The sequence below is a fragment of the Halichoeres trimaculatus genome, unplaced genomic scaffold (genome assembly GCF_033239565.1).
Source record: "Halichoeres trimaculatus isolate MK-OKI-2021-1 unplaced genomic scaffold, fHalTri1.1 fHalTri1_scaffold_4, whole genome shotgun sequence".
Lineage (NCBI taxonomy): Eukaryota > Metazoa > Chordata > Actinopteri > Labriformes > Labridae > Halichoeres > Halichoeres trimaculatus.
The window spans coordinates 3219450-3236854 of NW_027437182.1; the positions used below are offsets into that span (position 1 = coordinate 3219450).

Genomic DNA, 17405 nt, shown 5'->3' on the forward strand with positions numbered 1-17405 from the left:
CTGTAGACATCAATATTCAACTTTTTCACCGAGTCTGGTGATAAAAAGAAAACTAAAAACTGCCAGAACTGGTAACATCGTAAAACCACCAAATAGGAGAAAATAGGGATGGTACCAAATTGGGTACTTTTATAGGTACTGACCAAATTCTGTTTGTAGTACAGAGTACCGATTAACTTAAAGTCAAACGGTGCCATGTTTCGATACATGAACGTATTCTGTGACTGTGAGGAAGTGGAAGAGTTGGTGATTTTCCACGCTGGACATGAACACAGCATTTCAAGATGATATTGAGAAATAAATGTGCTCTATTTATCTATAAGCATTGTATCTTCCATATTTCTCCTTTTCTGGTTTTAAGTTGGTTCAAGAAAACATCTTAAAGCCTCCAGAGCGGTTGGACGTCCCACAGGAGAGCCTCTACCTCAGCCTCCCTACAGGACACCAGGACACTGAGCCATGCACGGCTGCTTCAGGTGTTATTTGGTAAACGCTGTGGCTCACAGAGGGCTTCAGCTACGAGCAGCCTCCCAGATAAGAGCAGGAACATATGAGGACAGGGTCCAGTGGGTCTGATAGGCCAAAGATGAAGAGCAGGACTCGGTAGTTAAGAGCAGAGAATATGAGCTCGTGCTGCACTCAATGGCTCCAAACTGATAAAAGTGGGCGCTGTGTGGAGTTAAACAGATAGATAAGCACGAGGAGGGAGCGCAGTGATGGCTGTGGGGAGGGGGGGGGGGTGATCCACTATCCCTGGGGACCCGACCTGTCCCCCTCCCTCCCTATCTCTTTCCTCACTTCTACACCCTGGGTGATATTTCACGAGATGTCACGGGGCTCAAATTGAAAATCCCTTGATGAATCAATATTTACTGCAGCAGCTAAATGAATAGTAATAAGTCACAAGAGTCCAGCAGCAGCCCGGGCCCCTCTGTCTCACCAAATCTGGATTACACAAATGAACCCCATCACCAAGACGCACAAAGGAAGAGGAGATAAGGATGAAATGCTTAATTATTAAAGGATCTCAACACAAACACCTGGACACAGAGGACAAGACACCAGGAATATGACAAATACTCGTTTTACAGAGTGAATCTGTGAGGAATGAGGAAAAGGTAAAGAGCAGTTTGTCAAAGGTCTGTGGGAAGACGGTTGTGTCATTCACGTCTCTTCTCGTAACGTAGTTTCTCAACTTGTTTGTGAGAAAAGTGGAAGGAAAGACAAGAAATCTAAGCTACAACAGGCTGGAACAAAATCCAGACTCTGTGCTTTAATACAAAGACGACAGAGATGGAAAGATGCTGATACCTCAGGGCCTGAATTTCAGTGAGGGATTGTGGGTACCCTGGATAATAAACATTCAATTATTCAGCTTGTGTTTTTAAACAGGTGGTTGGTTGTTTTACGTTGTACAGTTTCACTCTAATGCCGCGGCCACACCAAACGCGAACACGCGAATTTACTCGCGCGAATGGCCTGTCACGCGCCGCGTGAACGCCCGAGTCTCGCCGCTGGACTTTTTTGACAAGCTGAGGCGCGGACACGCGAATGCGCGGTACTGCGCATGCGGAGTAGAGAGCTCGTTCATTTAAAGACCGAAAGTCCAAAAGAGCAGCTGAAAATGAGCTGTGGTTTCATCATGACAGGAGAGTGTGTGAAAGCTTTGGAGATCACAGTCAATGCCTGCTGCCTCTCCCTGGTAATCCACCTCCACCAGCCCTGCTTGGCTGTTCCCTGCGATCTCATCCTCGATCCCCCGAACCTCTGAACCCCCGTACCCATGTTCCCGGAGGTCTCCCTGGGGATAATGAAGGGGTGGAGGAAAGAGAGGAGCACAGAGAACTTCCATCTTTTCCCTGGCTCTGCCCCTGCCCCGCACTTTCCTCCTCTCTATCAGGCTCAAAACTCCGCTGAGGAAAACACAGTCGGACTCAGTGATAGCCCGTGCAGGCAGATCCAGCTGGAAAAGAATGTTTACAGAACTTACATTCAAAACCTGTCTCCTCAGAGACTTTCAACCAAGCCTGCTCCTGTTTTTCTGGTCTCTGTAGAGTACACACGTCGTATCGTATAACTCTGGATGATGACACACCGCACAGATTGTTTTCTCCTCCATCCTCCAGCGGAGTTGGAGCCGGAGCAGACAGCAGTTGCCCCCCAACGTCGTCAAAACAATTACGTCGTGGGGGAATATTTTGAACTCGAGCGAATTCGCGTCTACCGCCTAAACGCGTGAACGCTCCAAACTATCGGCGAATCGGCAGCTAAACGCGTCTTTGCATTGACTTTGTATGTAATCGCGCCGCAAATTCGCGTTTGGTGTGGCCACACCATGAGAGGCTGAGCAGGAAATCAGTTCACCAGTGTTTCCAGATAAGAAATGGAGAATCGTCCAACCAGAGACTCAAATATATCATATTTTGGGTAAAATTATCGTACACCTGTCAGAACCAAAGTACCAAGCTTACTGTTGTGAGGTAGTCAAATTAAGCCACTCTGTCGTGGCTGTGTAACTTCCATGAAAAGTGGTCATTCATTGTGCCACATCTAATGATTGACTTTTGACTCCAACTGCCTTTGTTTTCCTGAATCGAATCAACTTTTTGACTGAGATTTCCAGATCATGATGGGCTGTTGATCATGCTTGTTCTTTATCTTTATGATATTTTGTGTGTGTGACCTGAACCGCTAGGCCATCTGCGCTCCATGCTCGTTGGTCTGAGACAAACGTCACTCGTCACTTTTTTCATCTGGAAACGTCAAGTACGACTGTCAACAAACATCAGACTGAGGCAGACCAATTTCAACTATGTCATCAAGTTATGCCATCTTCGACAGTTTATCCAGGTCTGGGTCACAGGGGCAGCAGTGCCATCAGCAAAGACCAGCAAAGGCCACTTCCAACAGCTCCTCTTCTCTATAATCTCTCCATCGTGTCCTGGATCTGGTACGGGGTCTACTCCCAGTTGGACATGCCCGAAACACCTCCACTGGGAGGCGTCCAGGAGGCATCCTCACCAGATGCCCGAACCACCTCATCTGGCTCCTCTGGATGCAAGGAGCAGCAGCTCTAGTCCGAACCCTATCCCTAAAGCTGAGCCCAGGCACCCTGCGGAGGAAGCTCATTTCAGCCGCTTGTATCTGTGATCTTTTTCTTTCAGTCACTACCCACAGTTCATGGCCATAGGTGAGGGTTGAGACAGTAGCTACGGTTGCATGAGGAGTTTTTTGTCTTTCTGAATGTAATCTTTCTGAATGACTTTTCCAAAAACAATAGTAAACATGGAAAGGAATATTCCAATCTCTGGTCTACATGCGCCGCTGTAATCAAACAGAATATTCAATTGGGCATGTGCAGAAAAGCGTAAACATCATGAGATTTATCAAAGCTGGAGGACGACAGTTTGCTTATCACGGTGTTGCAATACTCCGTATTGCGAGTTTGTTTTCCGTCCAGTCTTGAAATTATGTTCATTTCTTTCAAAGTGTGGATCAAAAATAAACTTTCCTCCAGTGCTGACGGCTCGCCGCCATTTTTAAAATTGAGGAACGTCTCAAGTTGCGTCTTAGGTCATTTCTGAGCATGCGCTGAAAGAACACACCCTGACAACTTTCCGTTTGAGTGGATACATGAAACCTCAATCTGTTTGGGAAAAGGAATATTCCAGTCTGTGAAACTGATTAAATGTCAATTCGGATTGGTACTTTTCTTTCAGAATGAGGTGTATACAGAGGTTAAATTCTTTCCGTTTGAGCAAATAAACAGAATGCAAGCGGAATATTTGGGTCCATGTAAACGTAGCTATAGATTGACCGGTGAATACAGAGCCTTGCCTTCTGGCTCAGCTCTCTCTTCACCACAACGAACCGGTATTGCATCCATACCACTGCCATATCCGTCTGTCAATCTCTTGCTCCATTTCCCCCTCATTCATGAACAAAACCTCGAGATACTTTTTAACTCCTCCACTTGGTGCGAAGACTCTCTCCCAATCTCTACAATAGTTTTTGTACATCTGGCAATCCTGTAGCTAACATGGCCACTTAAATCTGAGGGACAAACAGAGGCATAGATCCAGAACCACATGGATAATAAAAAAACACCATGTTTCACAACCTGTTTCTCTTCATTCATGTTGGGGTGGGAAACCTCAAACCTGTTGACTCCTGGGCCCTGTTCTACGAAGCAAGTTCAGTCTAGCCAGATAGCCTTGGAGCTGCCTCGCTGAACTGAGCGCGGTAGCCGGCGGTCTCGCTACATGGTTTTACGACGCTGGTTATCAACCTCATAAGTGGATCCAGCTAGGCAATGAGCGCGTGCACGCATATAAGGCGGAGCCCGCTGCATCTGACCAATCGCGAACATGGAGCAGTCTGGAGTGTCAGAGCAGGCCGGAGAGAGAAGGACCGCATACTTCATACAGGAGGAGCAGGAGGTGATCATGAGGAAGTTTGACGAGCTGAAACATGTAATTAACGTTAAAAGCAGCACTGTCGCCGCTGCTAAAGCACGGAAGGAGTGCTGGCAGAAAATTGCTGACAGTCTAAATGCGTAAGTGTAGTGATGTAGTGCAAATAAAATCTTTTGTGCCATTATCATCCTGAAATAGCACTGTTCACCATGCACTTTTACTGTAACATGCACCATACCTAATTTATTTCTTAGATGAATTTATTCATTTGTTCATTCCTATCGTGTTTACATTTTTTGTGTGATATGTAGCCCACATGAGCCCCACATGAATTCCTGTTACAATTTTAATACAGGCAATAAAATATTGTCATGGAACAGAAGTGTTGGCATTGAAGATCTTATTACGGCAATGAGAGTTCTTCATTCCCTTTAACTACCTGTAGAAAGTGTCATGTACTACCAACCCCTCCCTGGAAAACCGGTAACTTTCATAAAGGCGGTCATCTGAAAAAGAGAGTAGGTCTGGCTCCGTTGTCCACGGGATCCTCTAAGAACGGACAAGCCATTTTTTCGTGAGGGCTCATTGGTCAGTGGGCGGGGTTTTAATAGTCCGCGAGATCAATCTAGAACCTAACCTGCCCCGGAGCAGGTTAGCCGTTCAGCGTATGTTGCCATGGAGACTTGCCTCGCTGAGGAGTGATCCCGTGTCGTAGAACAGGGAATCCAAAACCTATCCTCAAAGCTACCTCGCTAGGCAGTAATCCTGCTTCGTAGAACAGGGCCCAGGTCTGACTCTACTCTATATGTCTGTTTATCCTCGTAGCCAAGCTGAATACACACAGGTTTTGACACATTTTCTTTTTTTGTTTGCTTTGAAAGCTATAAAATATGATAAAATATGATGGCTGCATATCACCTGCAACCTGTACCTCACAACGGAGCAGATCCAGTGTAAGTTTACAGTAGAGCTGCACGATTTGGGGAAAAGGTGCGATTTGCGATTAGGTGGACAATATTGCGATTGCGATTGTGCTTGCGATTTAATAAAAAAAGTTGTGTAATGATGAGTCTGCAGACTTGCTTGGTTATCATGGAGAAAAATCTGAATTGCATGTGCTGACATTGCGATTGCGATATCCTCTTTTGCGATTACGTAATTGCTTGTGCTGACATTGCGATTGCGATTGCGATTGCGATTGCGATAATCGTGCAGCCCTAGTTTACAGATTGACTTGAATGGAAACATGTCTGATCCGGTCACGAAACTACCTGAACTCAGTTCTTTGGCTTTATACTGAATACACTTAAATATCTGGGCCTGACACAATTTTCATAATGAGACAAAAAAAGCCTCAAAAGATAAAAAGTAATCTGAGGTTTTGCTGTTTGGGATGCTTCAGTCACTGTTTAAAGAAGACTCATGGGTAATTTTTAACACCAGTAACAGAGTGAGGATGAAGGATAAATAAGTGCAGATATGAACCAACACCTTCTTCCTCTCTGTGTATCCGTCCTGAGTGAGAAGCTCTCCCTGCCGGCTGGATTAATGTGAGGAGCACATGGTGTAAATGGTTTATTCTCCGGGTTATCTACTGTGTAAAAATGAGCACCATAAATCCCCCACCCCTTCCACTCATGCTGCACATGACGGTGACATAAAAGACGAGGCGCTGCTCTGCCACGCTGACGTGAACTGTGGGAGCGCTCCTCTGCATGTGTCTGTGTTTGCTCCCACACGGGGAGGTGGGTTACCTGGCCGACTGGATCCTCTTGGTTCTCCATGAGAGCGCCGGGTTGTAGTGGAGCGTGTGTGCGGTGCTGGAGCCCGGGCGGGTCACCATCTTGTAGCGTGTCCTGAACACCCGCTGAGAGGTGGGGCTTCGATGGGAGGCGGCGGCGGCGGCGATAGTGTGACCTGAGGAAAGCAGAGTTAGATCAGCGTGAATGTCTGCAAATTTCCCGTTAAACATCCCGTCAGACTCGGAACAAATCCTCACTCGCTCGTTTTTCTTAATGCACCAAACTTCGCGCACACACACGAGTTTGTGCGAGGACTCTGGCAGGTGTGCTCTTTAATAAGCCTCACGTATAAAAATGAGAGGGAATAACAAAGGCAGAATTTTTATGAGCCTAATAAATCACATCCTCTGTCTCTTTCCTCGCTGCCTTCATCCCTCCTGCCTGCCCTCCCTCCCTCCTTCTCTCCATAAGTCTCATTCGTTATATCATTTCACAGATCCATCAGGGTAGAGGCGTTGGAGAACAGAAAAAGAGAGGACTAAGAGCTTTTATTTATTTATTTATTTATTTGGCTGTGTATCCATCACGGTGTTTTATGATGGCCCACGCCGGCTGACGTGCTCGCACAAAGAGGACGATTTGCATCTGAGACTTTGTTCGAGATCAGACTTTACGTTGGCCGAGGGCGCCGCTGATGAGGTCTGACATGTCGAGAAGAAACGAGTGTGAGGAACAGGTTTTTCTGGAGCGGGTGTGAAAAATAACGTATAACTGCTCCATTTGCAAAGTGTTTCTTCTAGTGGTTTCTGTTAAAAATCAGTCACTAAGTGAGCTCAAACTTCCTTCTTCCATCGTCACCTGTCCCTCTCTGATCCAGATGATCAGTGGTCAGTTTTCTGCAAGGTTACGTGCTGCGTAAACATCAGCAAACTCTGCTTCTGACCAAGGAACATGTTCTCCATTAGGGGGCGATATGAGGAAAGTATGTCAGGATGTTTTTATGGCAAGATCAGGATCAGGATTTTACCAGAATCAGTTTTTCATATTCAGACCTTTTTGAATTTCAAACAACATTTTAGCTCCAAAATTTTTTTATTTCTTTTTTACAACGCATCAATTTTTGACTTTTCTGCTCCATGTCAAAACCTAAACTCGTTTTTTGTCCGCGAATGTTATTTTTAAGATGCACCCAAATTTTGCTCACTAAAAATGACTCAAAGCCTGTTATCAGTTTTCAGCCAAAAGACTTTCATCACAGAAACATCACAGCCGAAACTGCCGAGTCGACCTATTTGAAGATATCTTAGAACAGGGATTCTCAAACTTTTTTAGACCATGGACCCCTTTCAGGTCTCACATTTTCACAAGAACAACAATAAAACAATAAAAGTAACAATAAAACTATGTGATAAGGAACTGTAATGCACTTTGGAACGATAGGCTACATCTTTACTTTCAAAGTAATTGAAGTAATTGTTGGCCCCAAGGTGTTTTTTTTAACCACTGCACACTTTGGAGCGATAAACATGTCACATGTTTATCAGAATTGATCTCACAACACAAAACTAAATTTTAAAAGAGTATTGAAAACAATAGTTGATTTTATTTCTGCAAGAGATCACAGTTTGGTGATATGCTTTTTCAGTGATACAGCACACTTTTAGAATTGTTTTAACATTTTTCCGTGGACCCCCTAGCTTTGGTTCGTAGATCCTACTTTGGGAATCACTGTGTTAGAAAGATGTACAGATAGCAGTCAGCAAAGTGAGTAATGCACGCACGAGAAATGACCCAGACTGGAGAATCCTCTTGGAGACCAAGCAGTCTGGTTTAGATCAGTGCGGTTTGGTACAGGTGGTACAGGAAACGCAACTTTACCACTTATTGAAACCGTAGCTTCACACAGTGAGCGGGACATTTTCACAGTAGTTAGGTTGTTTACATTGCATTTCACTAAGATCTGCTGATATTTGGTCGACTGAACCTAGACTAAGTTTAAAACTTTTATGGCAAATAAAGCTGCAAGCAGCAATCAGCGGGTCCTCGCCATAGACTGTATAAACCATGGATGTAGTCTCGCCGACGTCACCCGTCTGTTTCTGAAACGGAAAATGAAGCAGATTGGCTTTAGCGGCCATATTGGTAGTGGCAATGGCTTCCCCTACAGCCATAGGGCGCATGTCGGCCACATGACCCTCAGCTGTGCCTCTTATTGGAGGAGCTTGCGATCTTAATATCCTCTGAAGCGCTGATTGGAAAAAGATTCACCCCCGTACAGTGTGTGCGGATAGTAAAATTAGCGACTCAGACAGGAGACGTTTTCTGAACCAGGCTGTAAATAGGTTAATTTCTGCTTTGAATATGGCTTTTTTTGGCTTGGTGTGTTTGTGACTTCCTGTACTTCCGGAGCCAGCCTCAAGCGAACACTCCAGAAACAGCAGATTTTAGCACTTCAGCATTGTCTCATATTCTTAGACCGGATGTTGCTGCTTGGTCCTCGCCCTCTCGCCGGTCCCTTCACGCCTGTTCACCATGCCCTTTTTAAGTCCTCTGTCAAGGTTTCATCCCTCTATAATGTGTGTGTTTGAAAAACATAGCATTTTCCCGCCTTGAGTGAGTCACATGACCAGCTGCACGGAACTTCTAATGAGTGTGTGACATCATCACAGAACTGCTGCAGAGAGAGGAGTCAAATTCACAAAAGTTTAGAAACAACCCCTCATAAAGGCCAGAATATTGACCTAATCACTGGAAAAATAAGATTCGAAAAGCAGGGTCTGTCATTTCAGCAATTTTCAAGCTGATTCCACTTATGGTTTCAGGCAAGATCATTTCTGAAGAAAGGGTGAAAAATGTGGCGAAATTTTGTTTTGAAAGGAAAATAGCCGGCTTCCTGTTCGAGATAGGTCAGGGGTGTCAGTGTATGATTTTTGTTTATCAATGAGACAAACATTTTGATGTTGGTTTGATCTCTGTGCGACACTCCTAGTGGCTGCTAGAACCGTTTTAGTGTGCCTAGATGGCACTAAAGAGCAAATTATGGGATGTTGGGGGCACGTTTAGGGGGTCTAATAGGAGATTTATTGCGTGTAGCAAAATAAGAAAGGCCAAATACAACAGCGTACTCTCCGAAGACTTACACTGAAAGATTTCAGATGACTAAAATATAACTAAAACTAAATGCTGTGTTATTTAAAAGACCAAGACTTAATCAGGATTTTTTTTTTGTCAAAAGTAAAACTAATCTGACTTGAGTATTTTGATGGAAAGTCTTCTTTTGTTTAAATGAAAGTTTTCAGGGGGATTGATGGGTAAAGAAGATAAATTCCTTCCACGACTGACACTGAAAGTGTAAAACAGTTTGGACTACAGTCACTTGAATTATTCCACCTAAAAAAGTCTGTCTTGCGTATCATTACGTGCACTCCCTTCTCTCCTTCCAGTCGTTGGCGGAGGTGGTCAGTGACAGCACTCTGTCTTCCTAATGAGTAACGAAAAGACAGAGCGAAGAGGAGTGTGAAAGAGGGATAACAAATGAGTTTATACCCGCGGAGAGGAGCTCATTCCCCATCACCTCTTTCACAAGCATTTAATTGCCAATTGTTGGAATTGTTGCCATTTTAATTAGCATCCAATAACAAACCGTGACCACGCGGGGCCGCGGTGACAAACAATAAAATGATTCCATTTCTGCTTCTGCACGATTCTCCGCTCCTCCCCCTCACGGTGCTGGTTTCATTTGTCAGGCAGGGATGCAGCTCTGGATCAGCTGGAGAATTCATCTCAAACGTTTAGGGTGAAACAAATCACTGCGAGCTCGGCGGGCATGAAAAAACTGAAGACACAGAAACCTTCCTCACTGTTTTCTGTCTTCACTTCCTAAGAGGCACTAATTAAATGTTAACAAGTTTTCAGAGAGCCGTAGAGGAGGAGGGAGTGTACAGGCTCAGGATTAGTTGCTCGGCTTGTGGTCACTTTTTCTCCACCAACCCATCCATATTGCAGTCAGAGCTATTTGGGTGTCCTGGCAGATGACAAATAGGGCTTGTCGAAGGTGTTGCCGTGATTCCTGCTCTCCGACCTCGTAGTTCTCCCCCCGGCGTCTCTAACCTGCGCCTCAATCTGCCCTCGCTCCAACATCATGACAAGCGGCGTGTCCACAACGCTGTCACACAGCTGTTCCAGCCCGGCTGCTGTTTAATGACATCTATAGTGAGCTGTATTGTTAGTGTGTACTCCCTCAGAGTGTGTGTGTGTGAGTGTGTGTGTGTCAGCAGCGATGGATGGACTCTGTTGCTCTGATTGTAAACCACTGCAGGTTGTGTTGCTTGAGTGGCTCTGGGAGCAATGGGGTCTCAATCTTCTGTTATAGGACCATGACCAACGAGCATGTGAACGCACACACTCACACACTCACTCACACGTACACACCTGGGGTCTCAATCTTCCCTTAATAGACCTTTGACAGTGGCCTGCCTTGCAGCGTGTGTGTGTGTGTGTGTGAGTGTGTGTGTGGTGGCTCGCTGTGAGGCTGCAGAGACACCGTTAGTAAGCGCGTGCAGCTCCTACGCCATCCATCTATCTCCCTCTGACTCTCTGCTGTGAATCTACAGATAATCTACTCTCCACTCCCCCTCACGCTGAACACACACACACACACACACACACACACACTTTACAAGCAGCCTAGCTCAACAGAGCCACAGCAAAGGGATGGTTAAAAATCACATCTGACTCAAGAGAAATCGCTTAAAATCTTTTTAGAACAGGACTTAAACAACCTAGCGCACGTGAGGCTATTTATGTTAGCACGCAGAGAATAATTACAGAGAGGCAGAAGACAAAATTAATAAAAGAATAAAAACAAAACTATTGTGTTGTCTTCTTTTTAAAACTTCTCAAGAAAATCAGCACATTTAGCAAATAATAATGTTAGAAAATAAATCTACGTCATGACGCTACAAGTGCTGGAATGTGACCTGCAAGTGCGTCACCACAACCCTTTGGGGAGGTCAGTCTGCTAGCTTGCAATCGCATCCATTTTTTGGTTTTATCATGGCAAACAAACCAAGTTCCAGTTGTTTTTTCCAAAAAAGTTGGACAAGAGAGTATGGATTTCTAGCCAGAGATTAACAGAGATCAGGCAATAAGCACCTTTTGCTGTAAAAGTGTGGTACGTAGGACATCGACTGTGCAACTTTGTCAGGGACCAAACGAGAAACAGCGTTAGCAAAGTATGCTAAACAGAGCAACACATTTAAAACTTTCTGTTAAAAACCAGGCAACAGAGGGAAGTTATACCTATTCTCACTGCATAGCACAGCATTGAAAACTATTTGCTGACAGGAAATACATAAAGGAGACTTTCCTATGGACTGCCGATGATTGAATGAAAGAATCAATCAATCAAAATATATTTATAGAGCACTTTACAACACTCGAAGTGACCAAAGTGCTTTTCAGATAAAATAAATTGTAAAATAAGAAATAAAAGCAGATTAAAAGAAAGCAACAATGGAACACATCAGGAAAATAAAACCCGATAAAAACTGATAAAACAAGACAAAATAAAATAACATGTCACCACATTATTGTGTATTAAAAGCCATTCTGAACAAATATGTTTTAAGCTGGGCTTTAAAAAGACCAAAGTCAGTAACTGCCTGTTGGGGTTTTGAGCAGAGAGGAGCTCAGCCAAATAAATAGGTGCAAGTCCATTAAGGGCTTTAAAAACAAAAAGTAAAATTTTAGAATCTATCCTGGCAGAGACTGGAAGCCAGTGGAGGGAAAAAAATAAGGCAGCAAGTATTGGCACTTTGGGCATGAGTGTATTTTAAAGTCGCATGAGTCATGGAAAATGTTGCCTACCCCTGCCATACAGAATACAATATGATAGGATACAATATCATACCATATAATGCTGACGTGATGAGATACACTATGAAATGACTAGTGCTGTCAGTGCGATTAAAAAAATTAATCCAATTAATTGCAGGATTTGTAATTAATTAATCTAATTAATTAATCTAATTAATTAATCTAATTAATCACATTTTAATCTCATATCTGCTTCAGGTCCCCAAATAGAGAATCAGAATTCTAGGACATTGTAAAATTGCAGTTCATGACTAATCAAATAAATACAAGAAGAAAAGAAGATTTATAAATCCACATTTTTCGATTTGATTGCAACTGTTTACTGTGGGGGTGGAGCTTGTCAATCAAAATCCTGCTCGTAAACTACTGTGGGTGAGAGCGGTGCGCTTTTTAGACGAGAGCTCAGCATGGATATGAGGAGAAGAAGTGAGATGACAGAGACATAGAGAGATGCTGCAAGTCAGAAAAGTTCAGGCAGCTCACGCTCCAACTGAGGATGTGTCACGGTAGTTCAGAGAGAAAGAGCGGCGCCATCGTGAGAAAAGACAACGGAGATCATGGAGAGGATCAAAGGATGGAGCGCCCGAGATGAACACGATCAAAAAAAGTATGTTTCGTCTGTTTTTTGGATCCAAAAACAGAGATAGATAGATAGATAGATAGATAGATAGATAGATAGATAGATAGATAGATAGATAGATAGATAGATAGATAGATAGATAGACAGATAGACAGATAGATAGATAGATAGACAGATAGATAGATAGATTGATAGATAGATACTTTATTGATCCCCAAAGGGAATTCAAGATATCCCATTATTGCTCGTACATCAATCAAGTTAAAAACACAAAAAGGTGGAAGAAGAGAGACATAAAAGAAGGAAGAGACATAAAAGAAGAGAGCCCACTCTTCTTAGGTAGTTTTGGTGTTTACATGGTCAGAGAAAACAAGATTATTTGGGTCTTGAAAGATCAGTGAAGATGCTCTGAAAACAGATGGCAATCAATAATTGGATATGAAATACGATATGAAACAAAGACAACACACGACACAACATGAAACACTGAAATAGAACTTGTACAACCCAATATGACTCAACTCGAGACAACATGAAACAAAACAACATGATTTCATAGGATAATACCATAGACCGTCTGTTCCTGATGCAGAGAAATTAAGCTGCTGGGTCGGGCTGGTCTGAGTATTTCAGAAACTGCTGATCTACTGAGATTTTAACCCATAACGATCTCTAGGGTTTACAGAGAATGGTCCCAAAAAGAGAAAATATCCAGTGAGCAGCAGTTCTGTGGGACAAAATGTCTTGTTGATGCCAGAGGTCAGAGGAGAATGGACAGACTGGTTGGAGCTGAAAGAAAGGCAACAGTAACTCAAATAACCACTGGTTACAACCGAGGTCTGCAGAAGAGCATCTCTGAACACACAACACGTCCAACCTTGAGGCAGATGGGCTACAGCAGCAGAAGACCACACCGGGTGACCCTCCTGTCAGCTAAGAACAGGAAACTGAGGCTACAATTCACACAGCAACACCAAAACTGGACAACAGAAGATTGGAGAAACGTTGCCTGGTCTGATGAGTCTGGATTTCTGCTCCACATTCAGATGGTAGGGTCAGAATTTGGCCTCAACAACATGAAAGCATGGATCCATCCTGCCTTGTATCAACGGTTCAGGCTGCTGCTGCTGGTGTAATGGTGTGGGGGATATTTTCTTGGCTCACTTTGGGCCCCTTAGTACAAACTGAGCATGGTTTAAAGTCAAAAACTATATCTAATGGTGTGTGTGAAGGGCTAAAAGTTTCTAAATTTCAGTTACGAAAATCCACCTTTCACAGTATGAAAGTTTTTTTTCATATAATTTATCCTTGGTGATATAACAACCATGATCCTCCTCTTTAAGTCCAAATGAGGACTCTGCTCAAAGCAGCGACACATCACTAACGTAGACGCTGCTTTATCAGCAAGCGCTCCATCCTAGAGTCCTGGAGTCACATCCTAAGAAGCCTGAGCCTTGTCTCAGAGATACGGACCAGACTTTGGGTGAAGTTGTCTCTGCTCTCCCTGCTTCCTGCCTCAGCCCTCTGACTGGGGCTACTGACAGGCCGCAGCACCCCACCCTCCCTTCCCCATCTTCTTAAGGGATCCCCCCAGTGATCCCCCTCTCCGTACCTGACGGCTAATTCAGCGAACAGCGGTCTCCGTCTGCCCCCTCCCTGGGACGAGTGGATGGATAATAAATCTTGTTATTGACAGCGCCTGTTCCCCCTGCCATCCGTGTCCCCGTCCCCTGGGGCTCATCTTCTGACTCCCACTGCTCCAGAGCTCTTAGAGCAGACAGCGGTGCCATGCTAACATCAGACTTAACAAGGGAGTTACCACAGTTTAATAACCCCGGGTAAGCCAGTGCGGTTATGATAATATGTTCTCTGCTTGTCTGACATCCAGCAGCACTTTCTGACAGACGACCAGGAGTTGTCAACAGAGTTTGATGCTCCTCCCTGCCAATAGAGAGCTGCGTTCCAGGGTCTTAAAATTACTGCATCCTGAAACATATCTGCGTGTATCATGTGCTCCTAGAGTACAACATGTGTAACAGTATATTGATACGAGTATATGTGCGAGGTCACTGGGTTCATTGCTGCAGGATGTGGATCCATTTAAAATTCCTGACCCGCTCTCAGAGTCCAGATTTATGCTCCTGTGTGCCTAATGTGTCATGTAGTGCTTTGATAGATATGCAACTGGTGTATATATGGAGCACTTTGTATGAATTACACACCTTTCGCATTTCAAACGATACGGTACCAATGCACGTTGCCTGTTGACGCCTTACAAGCCATCCCGCAACCTTAGATCCTCAGGTGGAACTCTGTTGGTCATTCCAAAGTCAAGACTCAAATCTAAAGCCCCTTTTCCATCGAGTACTCCGGTTTGGATCTGTATTGTTTGGTACGGATTGGCTCAGTTATGACTGTAGTCACTCAGGGCAACAGTAGCTCAGTCCATAGGGACTTGGCTTTGTAACTAGAAGCTTGTTGGGTTAGGTCCCTTTGGACTAAGATTGGGAATTGGACTTTTAAGATTGGTAGGCGGCGTGATAGCTTGGTGCCAACAACCAGGTCAGTTACACAATGACGTGATGCAAAGAAGGAAAATGCGTCATGATAATAGAGCAACGATGGAAGACATCCAGCAGTTCGTCCTCTTTGTAAATGGCATGTAGCTCTTTGATACAAAGAACAATCAAGCTTTGTTTCAGGGAAGACTGAAAATACATCAGCCGCTGTCGCACGGTAAGTGAGGGTTCTTTCAACCAATCAATGGTCTGCAGTGTTGTAGCTCCACTTTCTGGGATCAGTTTAGTTTGGCACCCCAATGGAAGGGTCCCAAAAAGTGGGAGGGCTTGTCTTGGTTCTTTTAGGGACCTGTCCTGAGATTAGGCAGTGGAAACGCCACAAAAGGCGTGCCGTGGTTTTTCCTACAGGGCCCCTCAACTTTTGAACAACCTTCTCGAGAAGATAAGGCTGGCAGAGTCGGTCACATCTTTTAAATCTCTTCTTAAAACTCACTTTGACAGGCTTCCTTTTCTGTAATCTTACCCTTTTAGTTGTATTTTAGTACAATTTACTTAATTTGAACTCAAATCCACTTGTTGTCTTATTCTTTAAATGGTTGTAGGATAATATTTGTAGGTGTTGTTGTATGTATGTATTCACACCACAGACTGTAAAAAATGTGAGGTTGCCACAAAAACTGCTCCCCCTGGTGGCTGGCTGCAGTATAGGTAAAAAAAATCCATCTCCCCAGTCATTCCAGATGGGCTGTGGTCAAACTTTAAAAAATGAATACACCTGGTAGAAATGTTTCTCACATCTGATTGTTGTGGTGATTTGAAGATATCATTTGGCTGCACCAGTCCCTCAGGTGTCTCTGATCCCAGATGATCAGTGGTCAGTTTTCTGCAGTGTTGCCTGCTGCCTTAACATCAGCAAACTCTGCTACAGACCAAGGATCATGATCTCCATTAGGGGGCGATATTGGAATATATGTCTGGCAGGATCAGGATCTGGATTGTAAACAACAGTTCTAGCTCCAAATATTTCTGGCTTTCCTGCTCCAGTTCTTTATCTTTAATCCCAGCTTGTGTCCTCAATTATGTTTTTTTGGCCAAAATTTTCAGCAAAAAAAATGACCTGAAAGGGCATCTTTGGTTCCAGATGAAAGACTTTGATAATTGAAACAACATGACTGAAATGTGTTGTGATCATAGACTGTAAAAAAATGGCCGTCATCTTGCTTGGCTCAAAGTGAGGTCTCCACAAAAACTGCTCCCCCTGGTGGCTGGCTGCAGTGTAGGTAAAAAAAATCCATCTCCCCAGTCATTCCAGATGGGCTGTGGTCAAACTTTAAAAAATGAATACACCTGGTAGAAATGTTTCTCACTTCGAACTGTTGTGGTGATTTGAAGATATCATTTGGCTGCCTTGTATCCAAGTCCTCTTTTTTCTGAAAAGTTTCGTTTGCATTAGTTATATAAGGTTAAAAATGAGGCTTTACATCACGTTTAACAATGATTGACAGCTGTCTTCTTGTGTATTTTTTTCAGGGATTGTAAAATATGTCAGGAAGTAGAGTCAAGAAGTGATAAGACTTAATTTGCTTCATTGTTAAACCTTTTTATCATTGTTTTATCTCTCTCTCAGAACCCTTTCCTTTTTTTTTCACCAGATGTGACATTGTCATTTTGAAGTTTTGTTTTTATGTGTCAAAGCACTTTGTAAATGATTAGTTCTTAAAGGTGCTATATGAATAAAATGTATTATTATTGTTTTCCACCTGACAATCTGTACCTGTTTTTGGTACTTTTTTTGTGTTTATGTGATAATACTAATTTCCTTGACAATAAGATCTCATTCAATTTTATGTATTTATGTTTCAGTTCATAATCTTGCAATGCTGTGTTCATGTCCAGCATGGAAAATTGCCTACTCTTCCCTTCCTCACAGTCCCAAGGATACTTTTAGGTACCCAAACATAGTACTGTTTGATTTTATGTGAATGTGTACTTGGTACCAATAAAGTACCTAGTTTGGTACCCATTCCTAGCGATAAATGACATAAAATGAATGCGGAGAGGTCAGAGTGGCTTGTAAATACTGAACATTGTCACAGAGAGCAGCTCGATGAGTTGATCAAGGTAACTCTTTGCCTCCAAAGTTCTGCACTTGCAATAATCTGGGGTTGTGCGAAATTAAAATTGTGCAAAATCTGATCATACTTTCACATTAAAGCAGTTTTAATAATAAGAACTTAAGAGTAACTTTGCACAGAAGAAACAGATCTGCCTT

General features: G+C 43.5%; 1 protein-coding gene across 1 annotated transcript in view; it reads right to left on the reverse strand.

The window, feature by feature from the left end:
- zc3h3 (zinc finger CCCH-type containing 3) overlaps positions 1-17405 on the reverse strand; it is a 93490-nt gene that overhangs the window by 38209 nt on the left and 37876 nt on the right. Inside the window, exon 4 of the mRNA XM_074667398.1 lies at positions 6170-6332. Coding sequence (XP_074523499.1) covers positions 6170-6332 — 163 coding nt within the window. The remainder of the gene's footprint in view (positions 1-6169; positions 6333-17405) is intronic.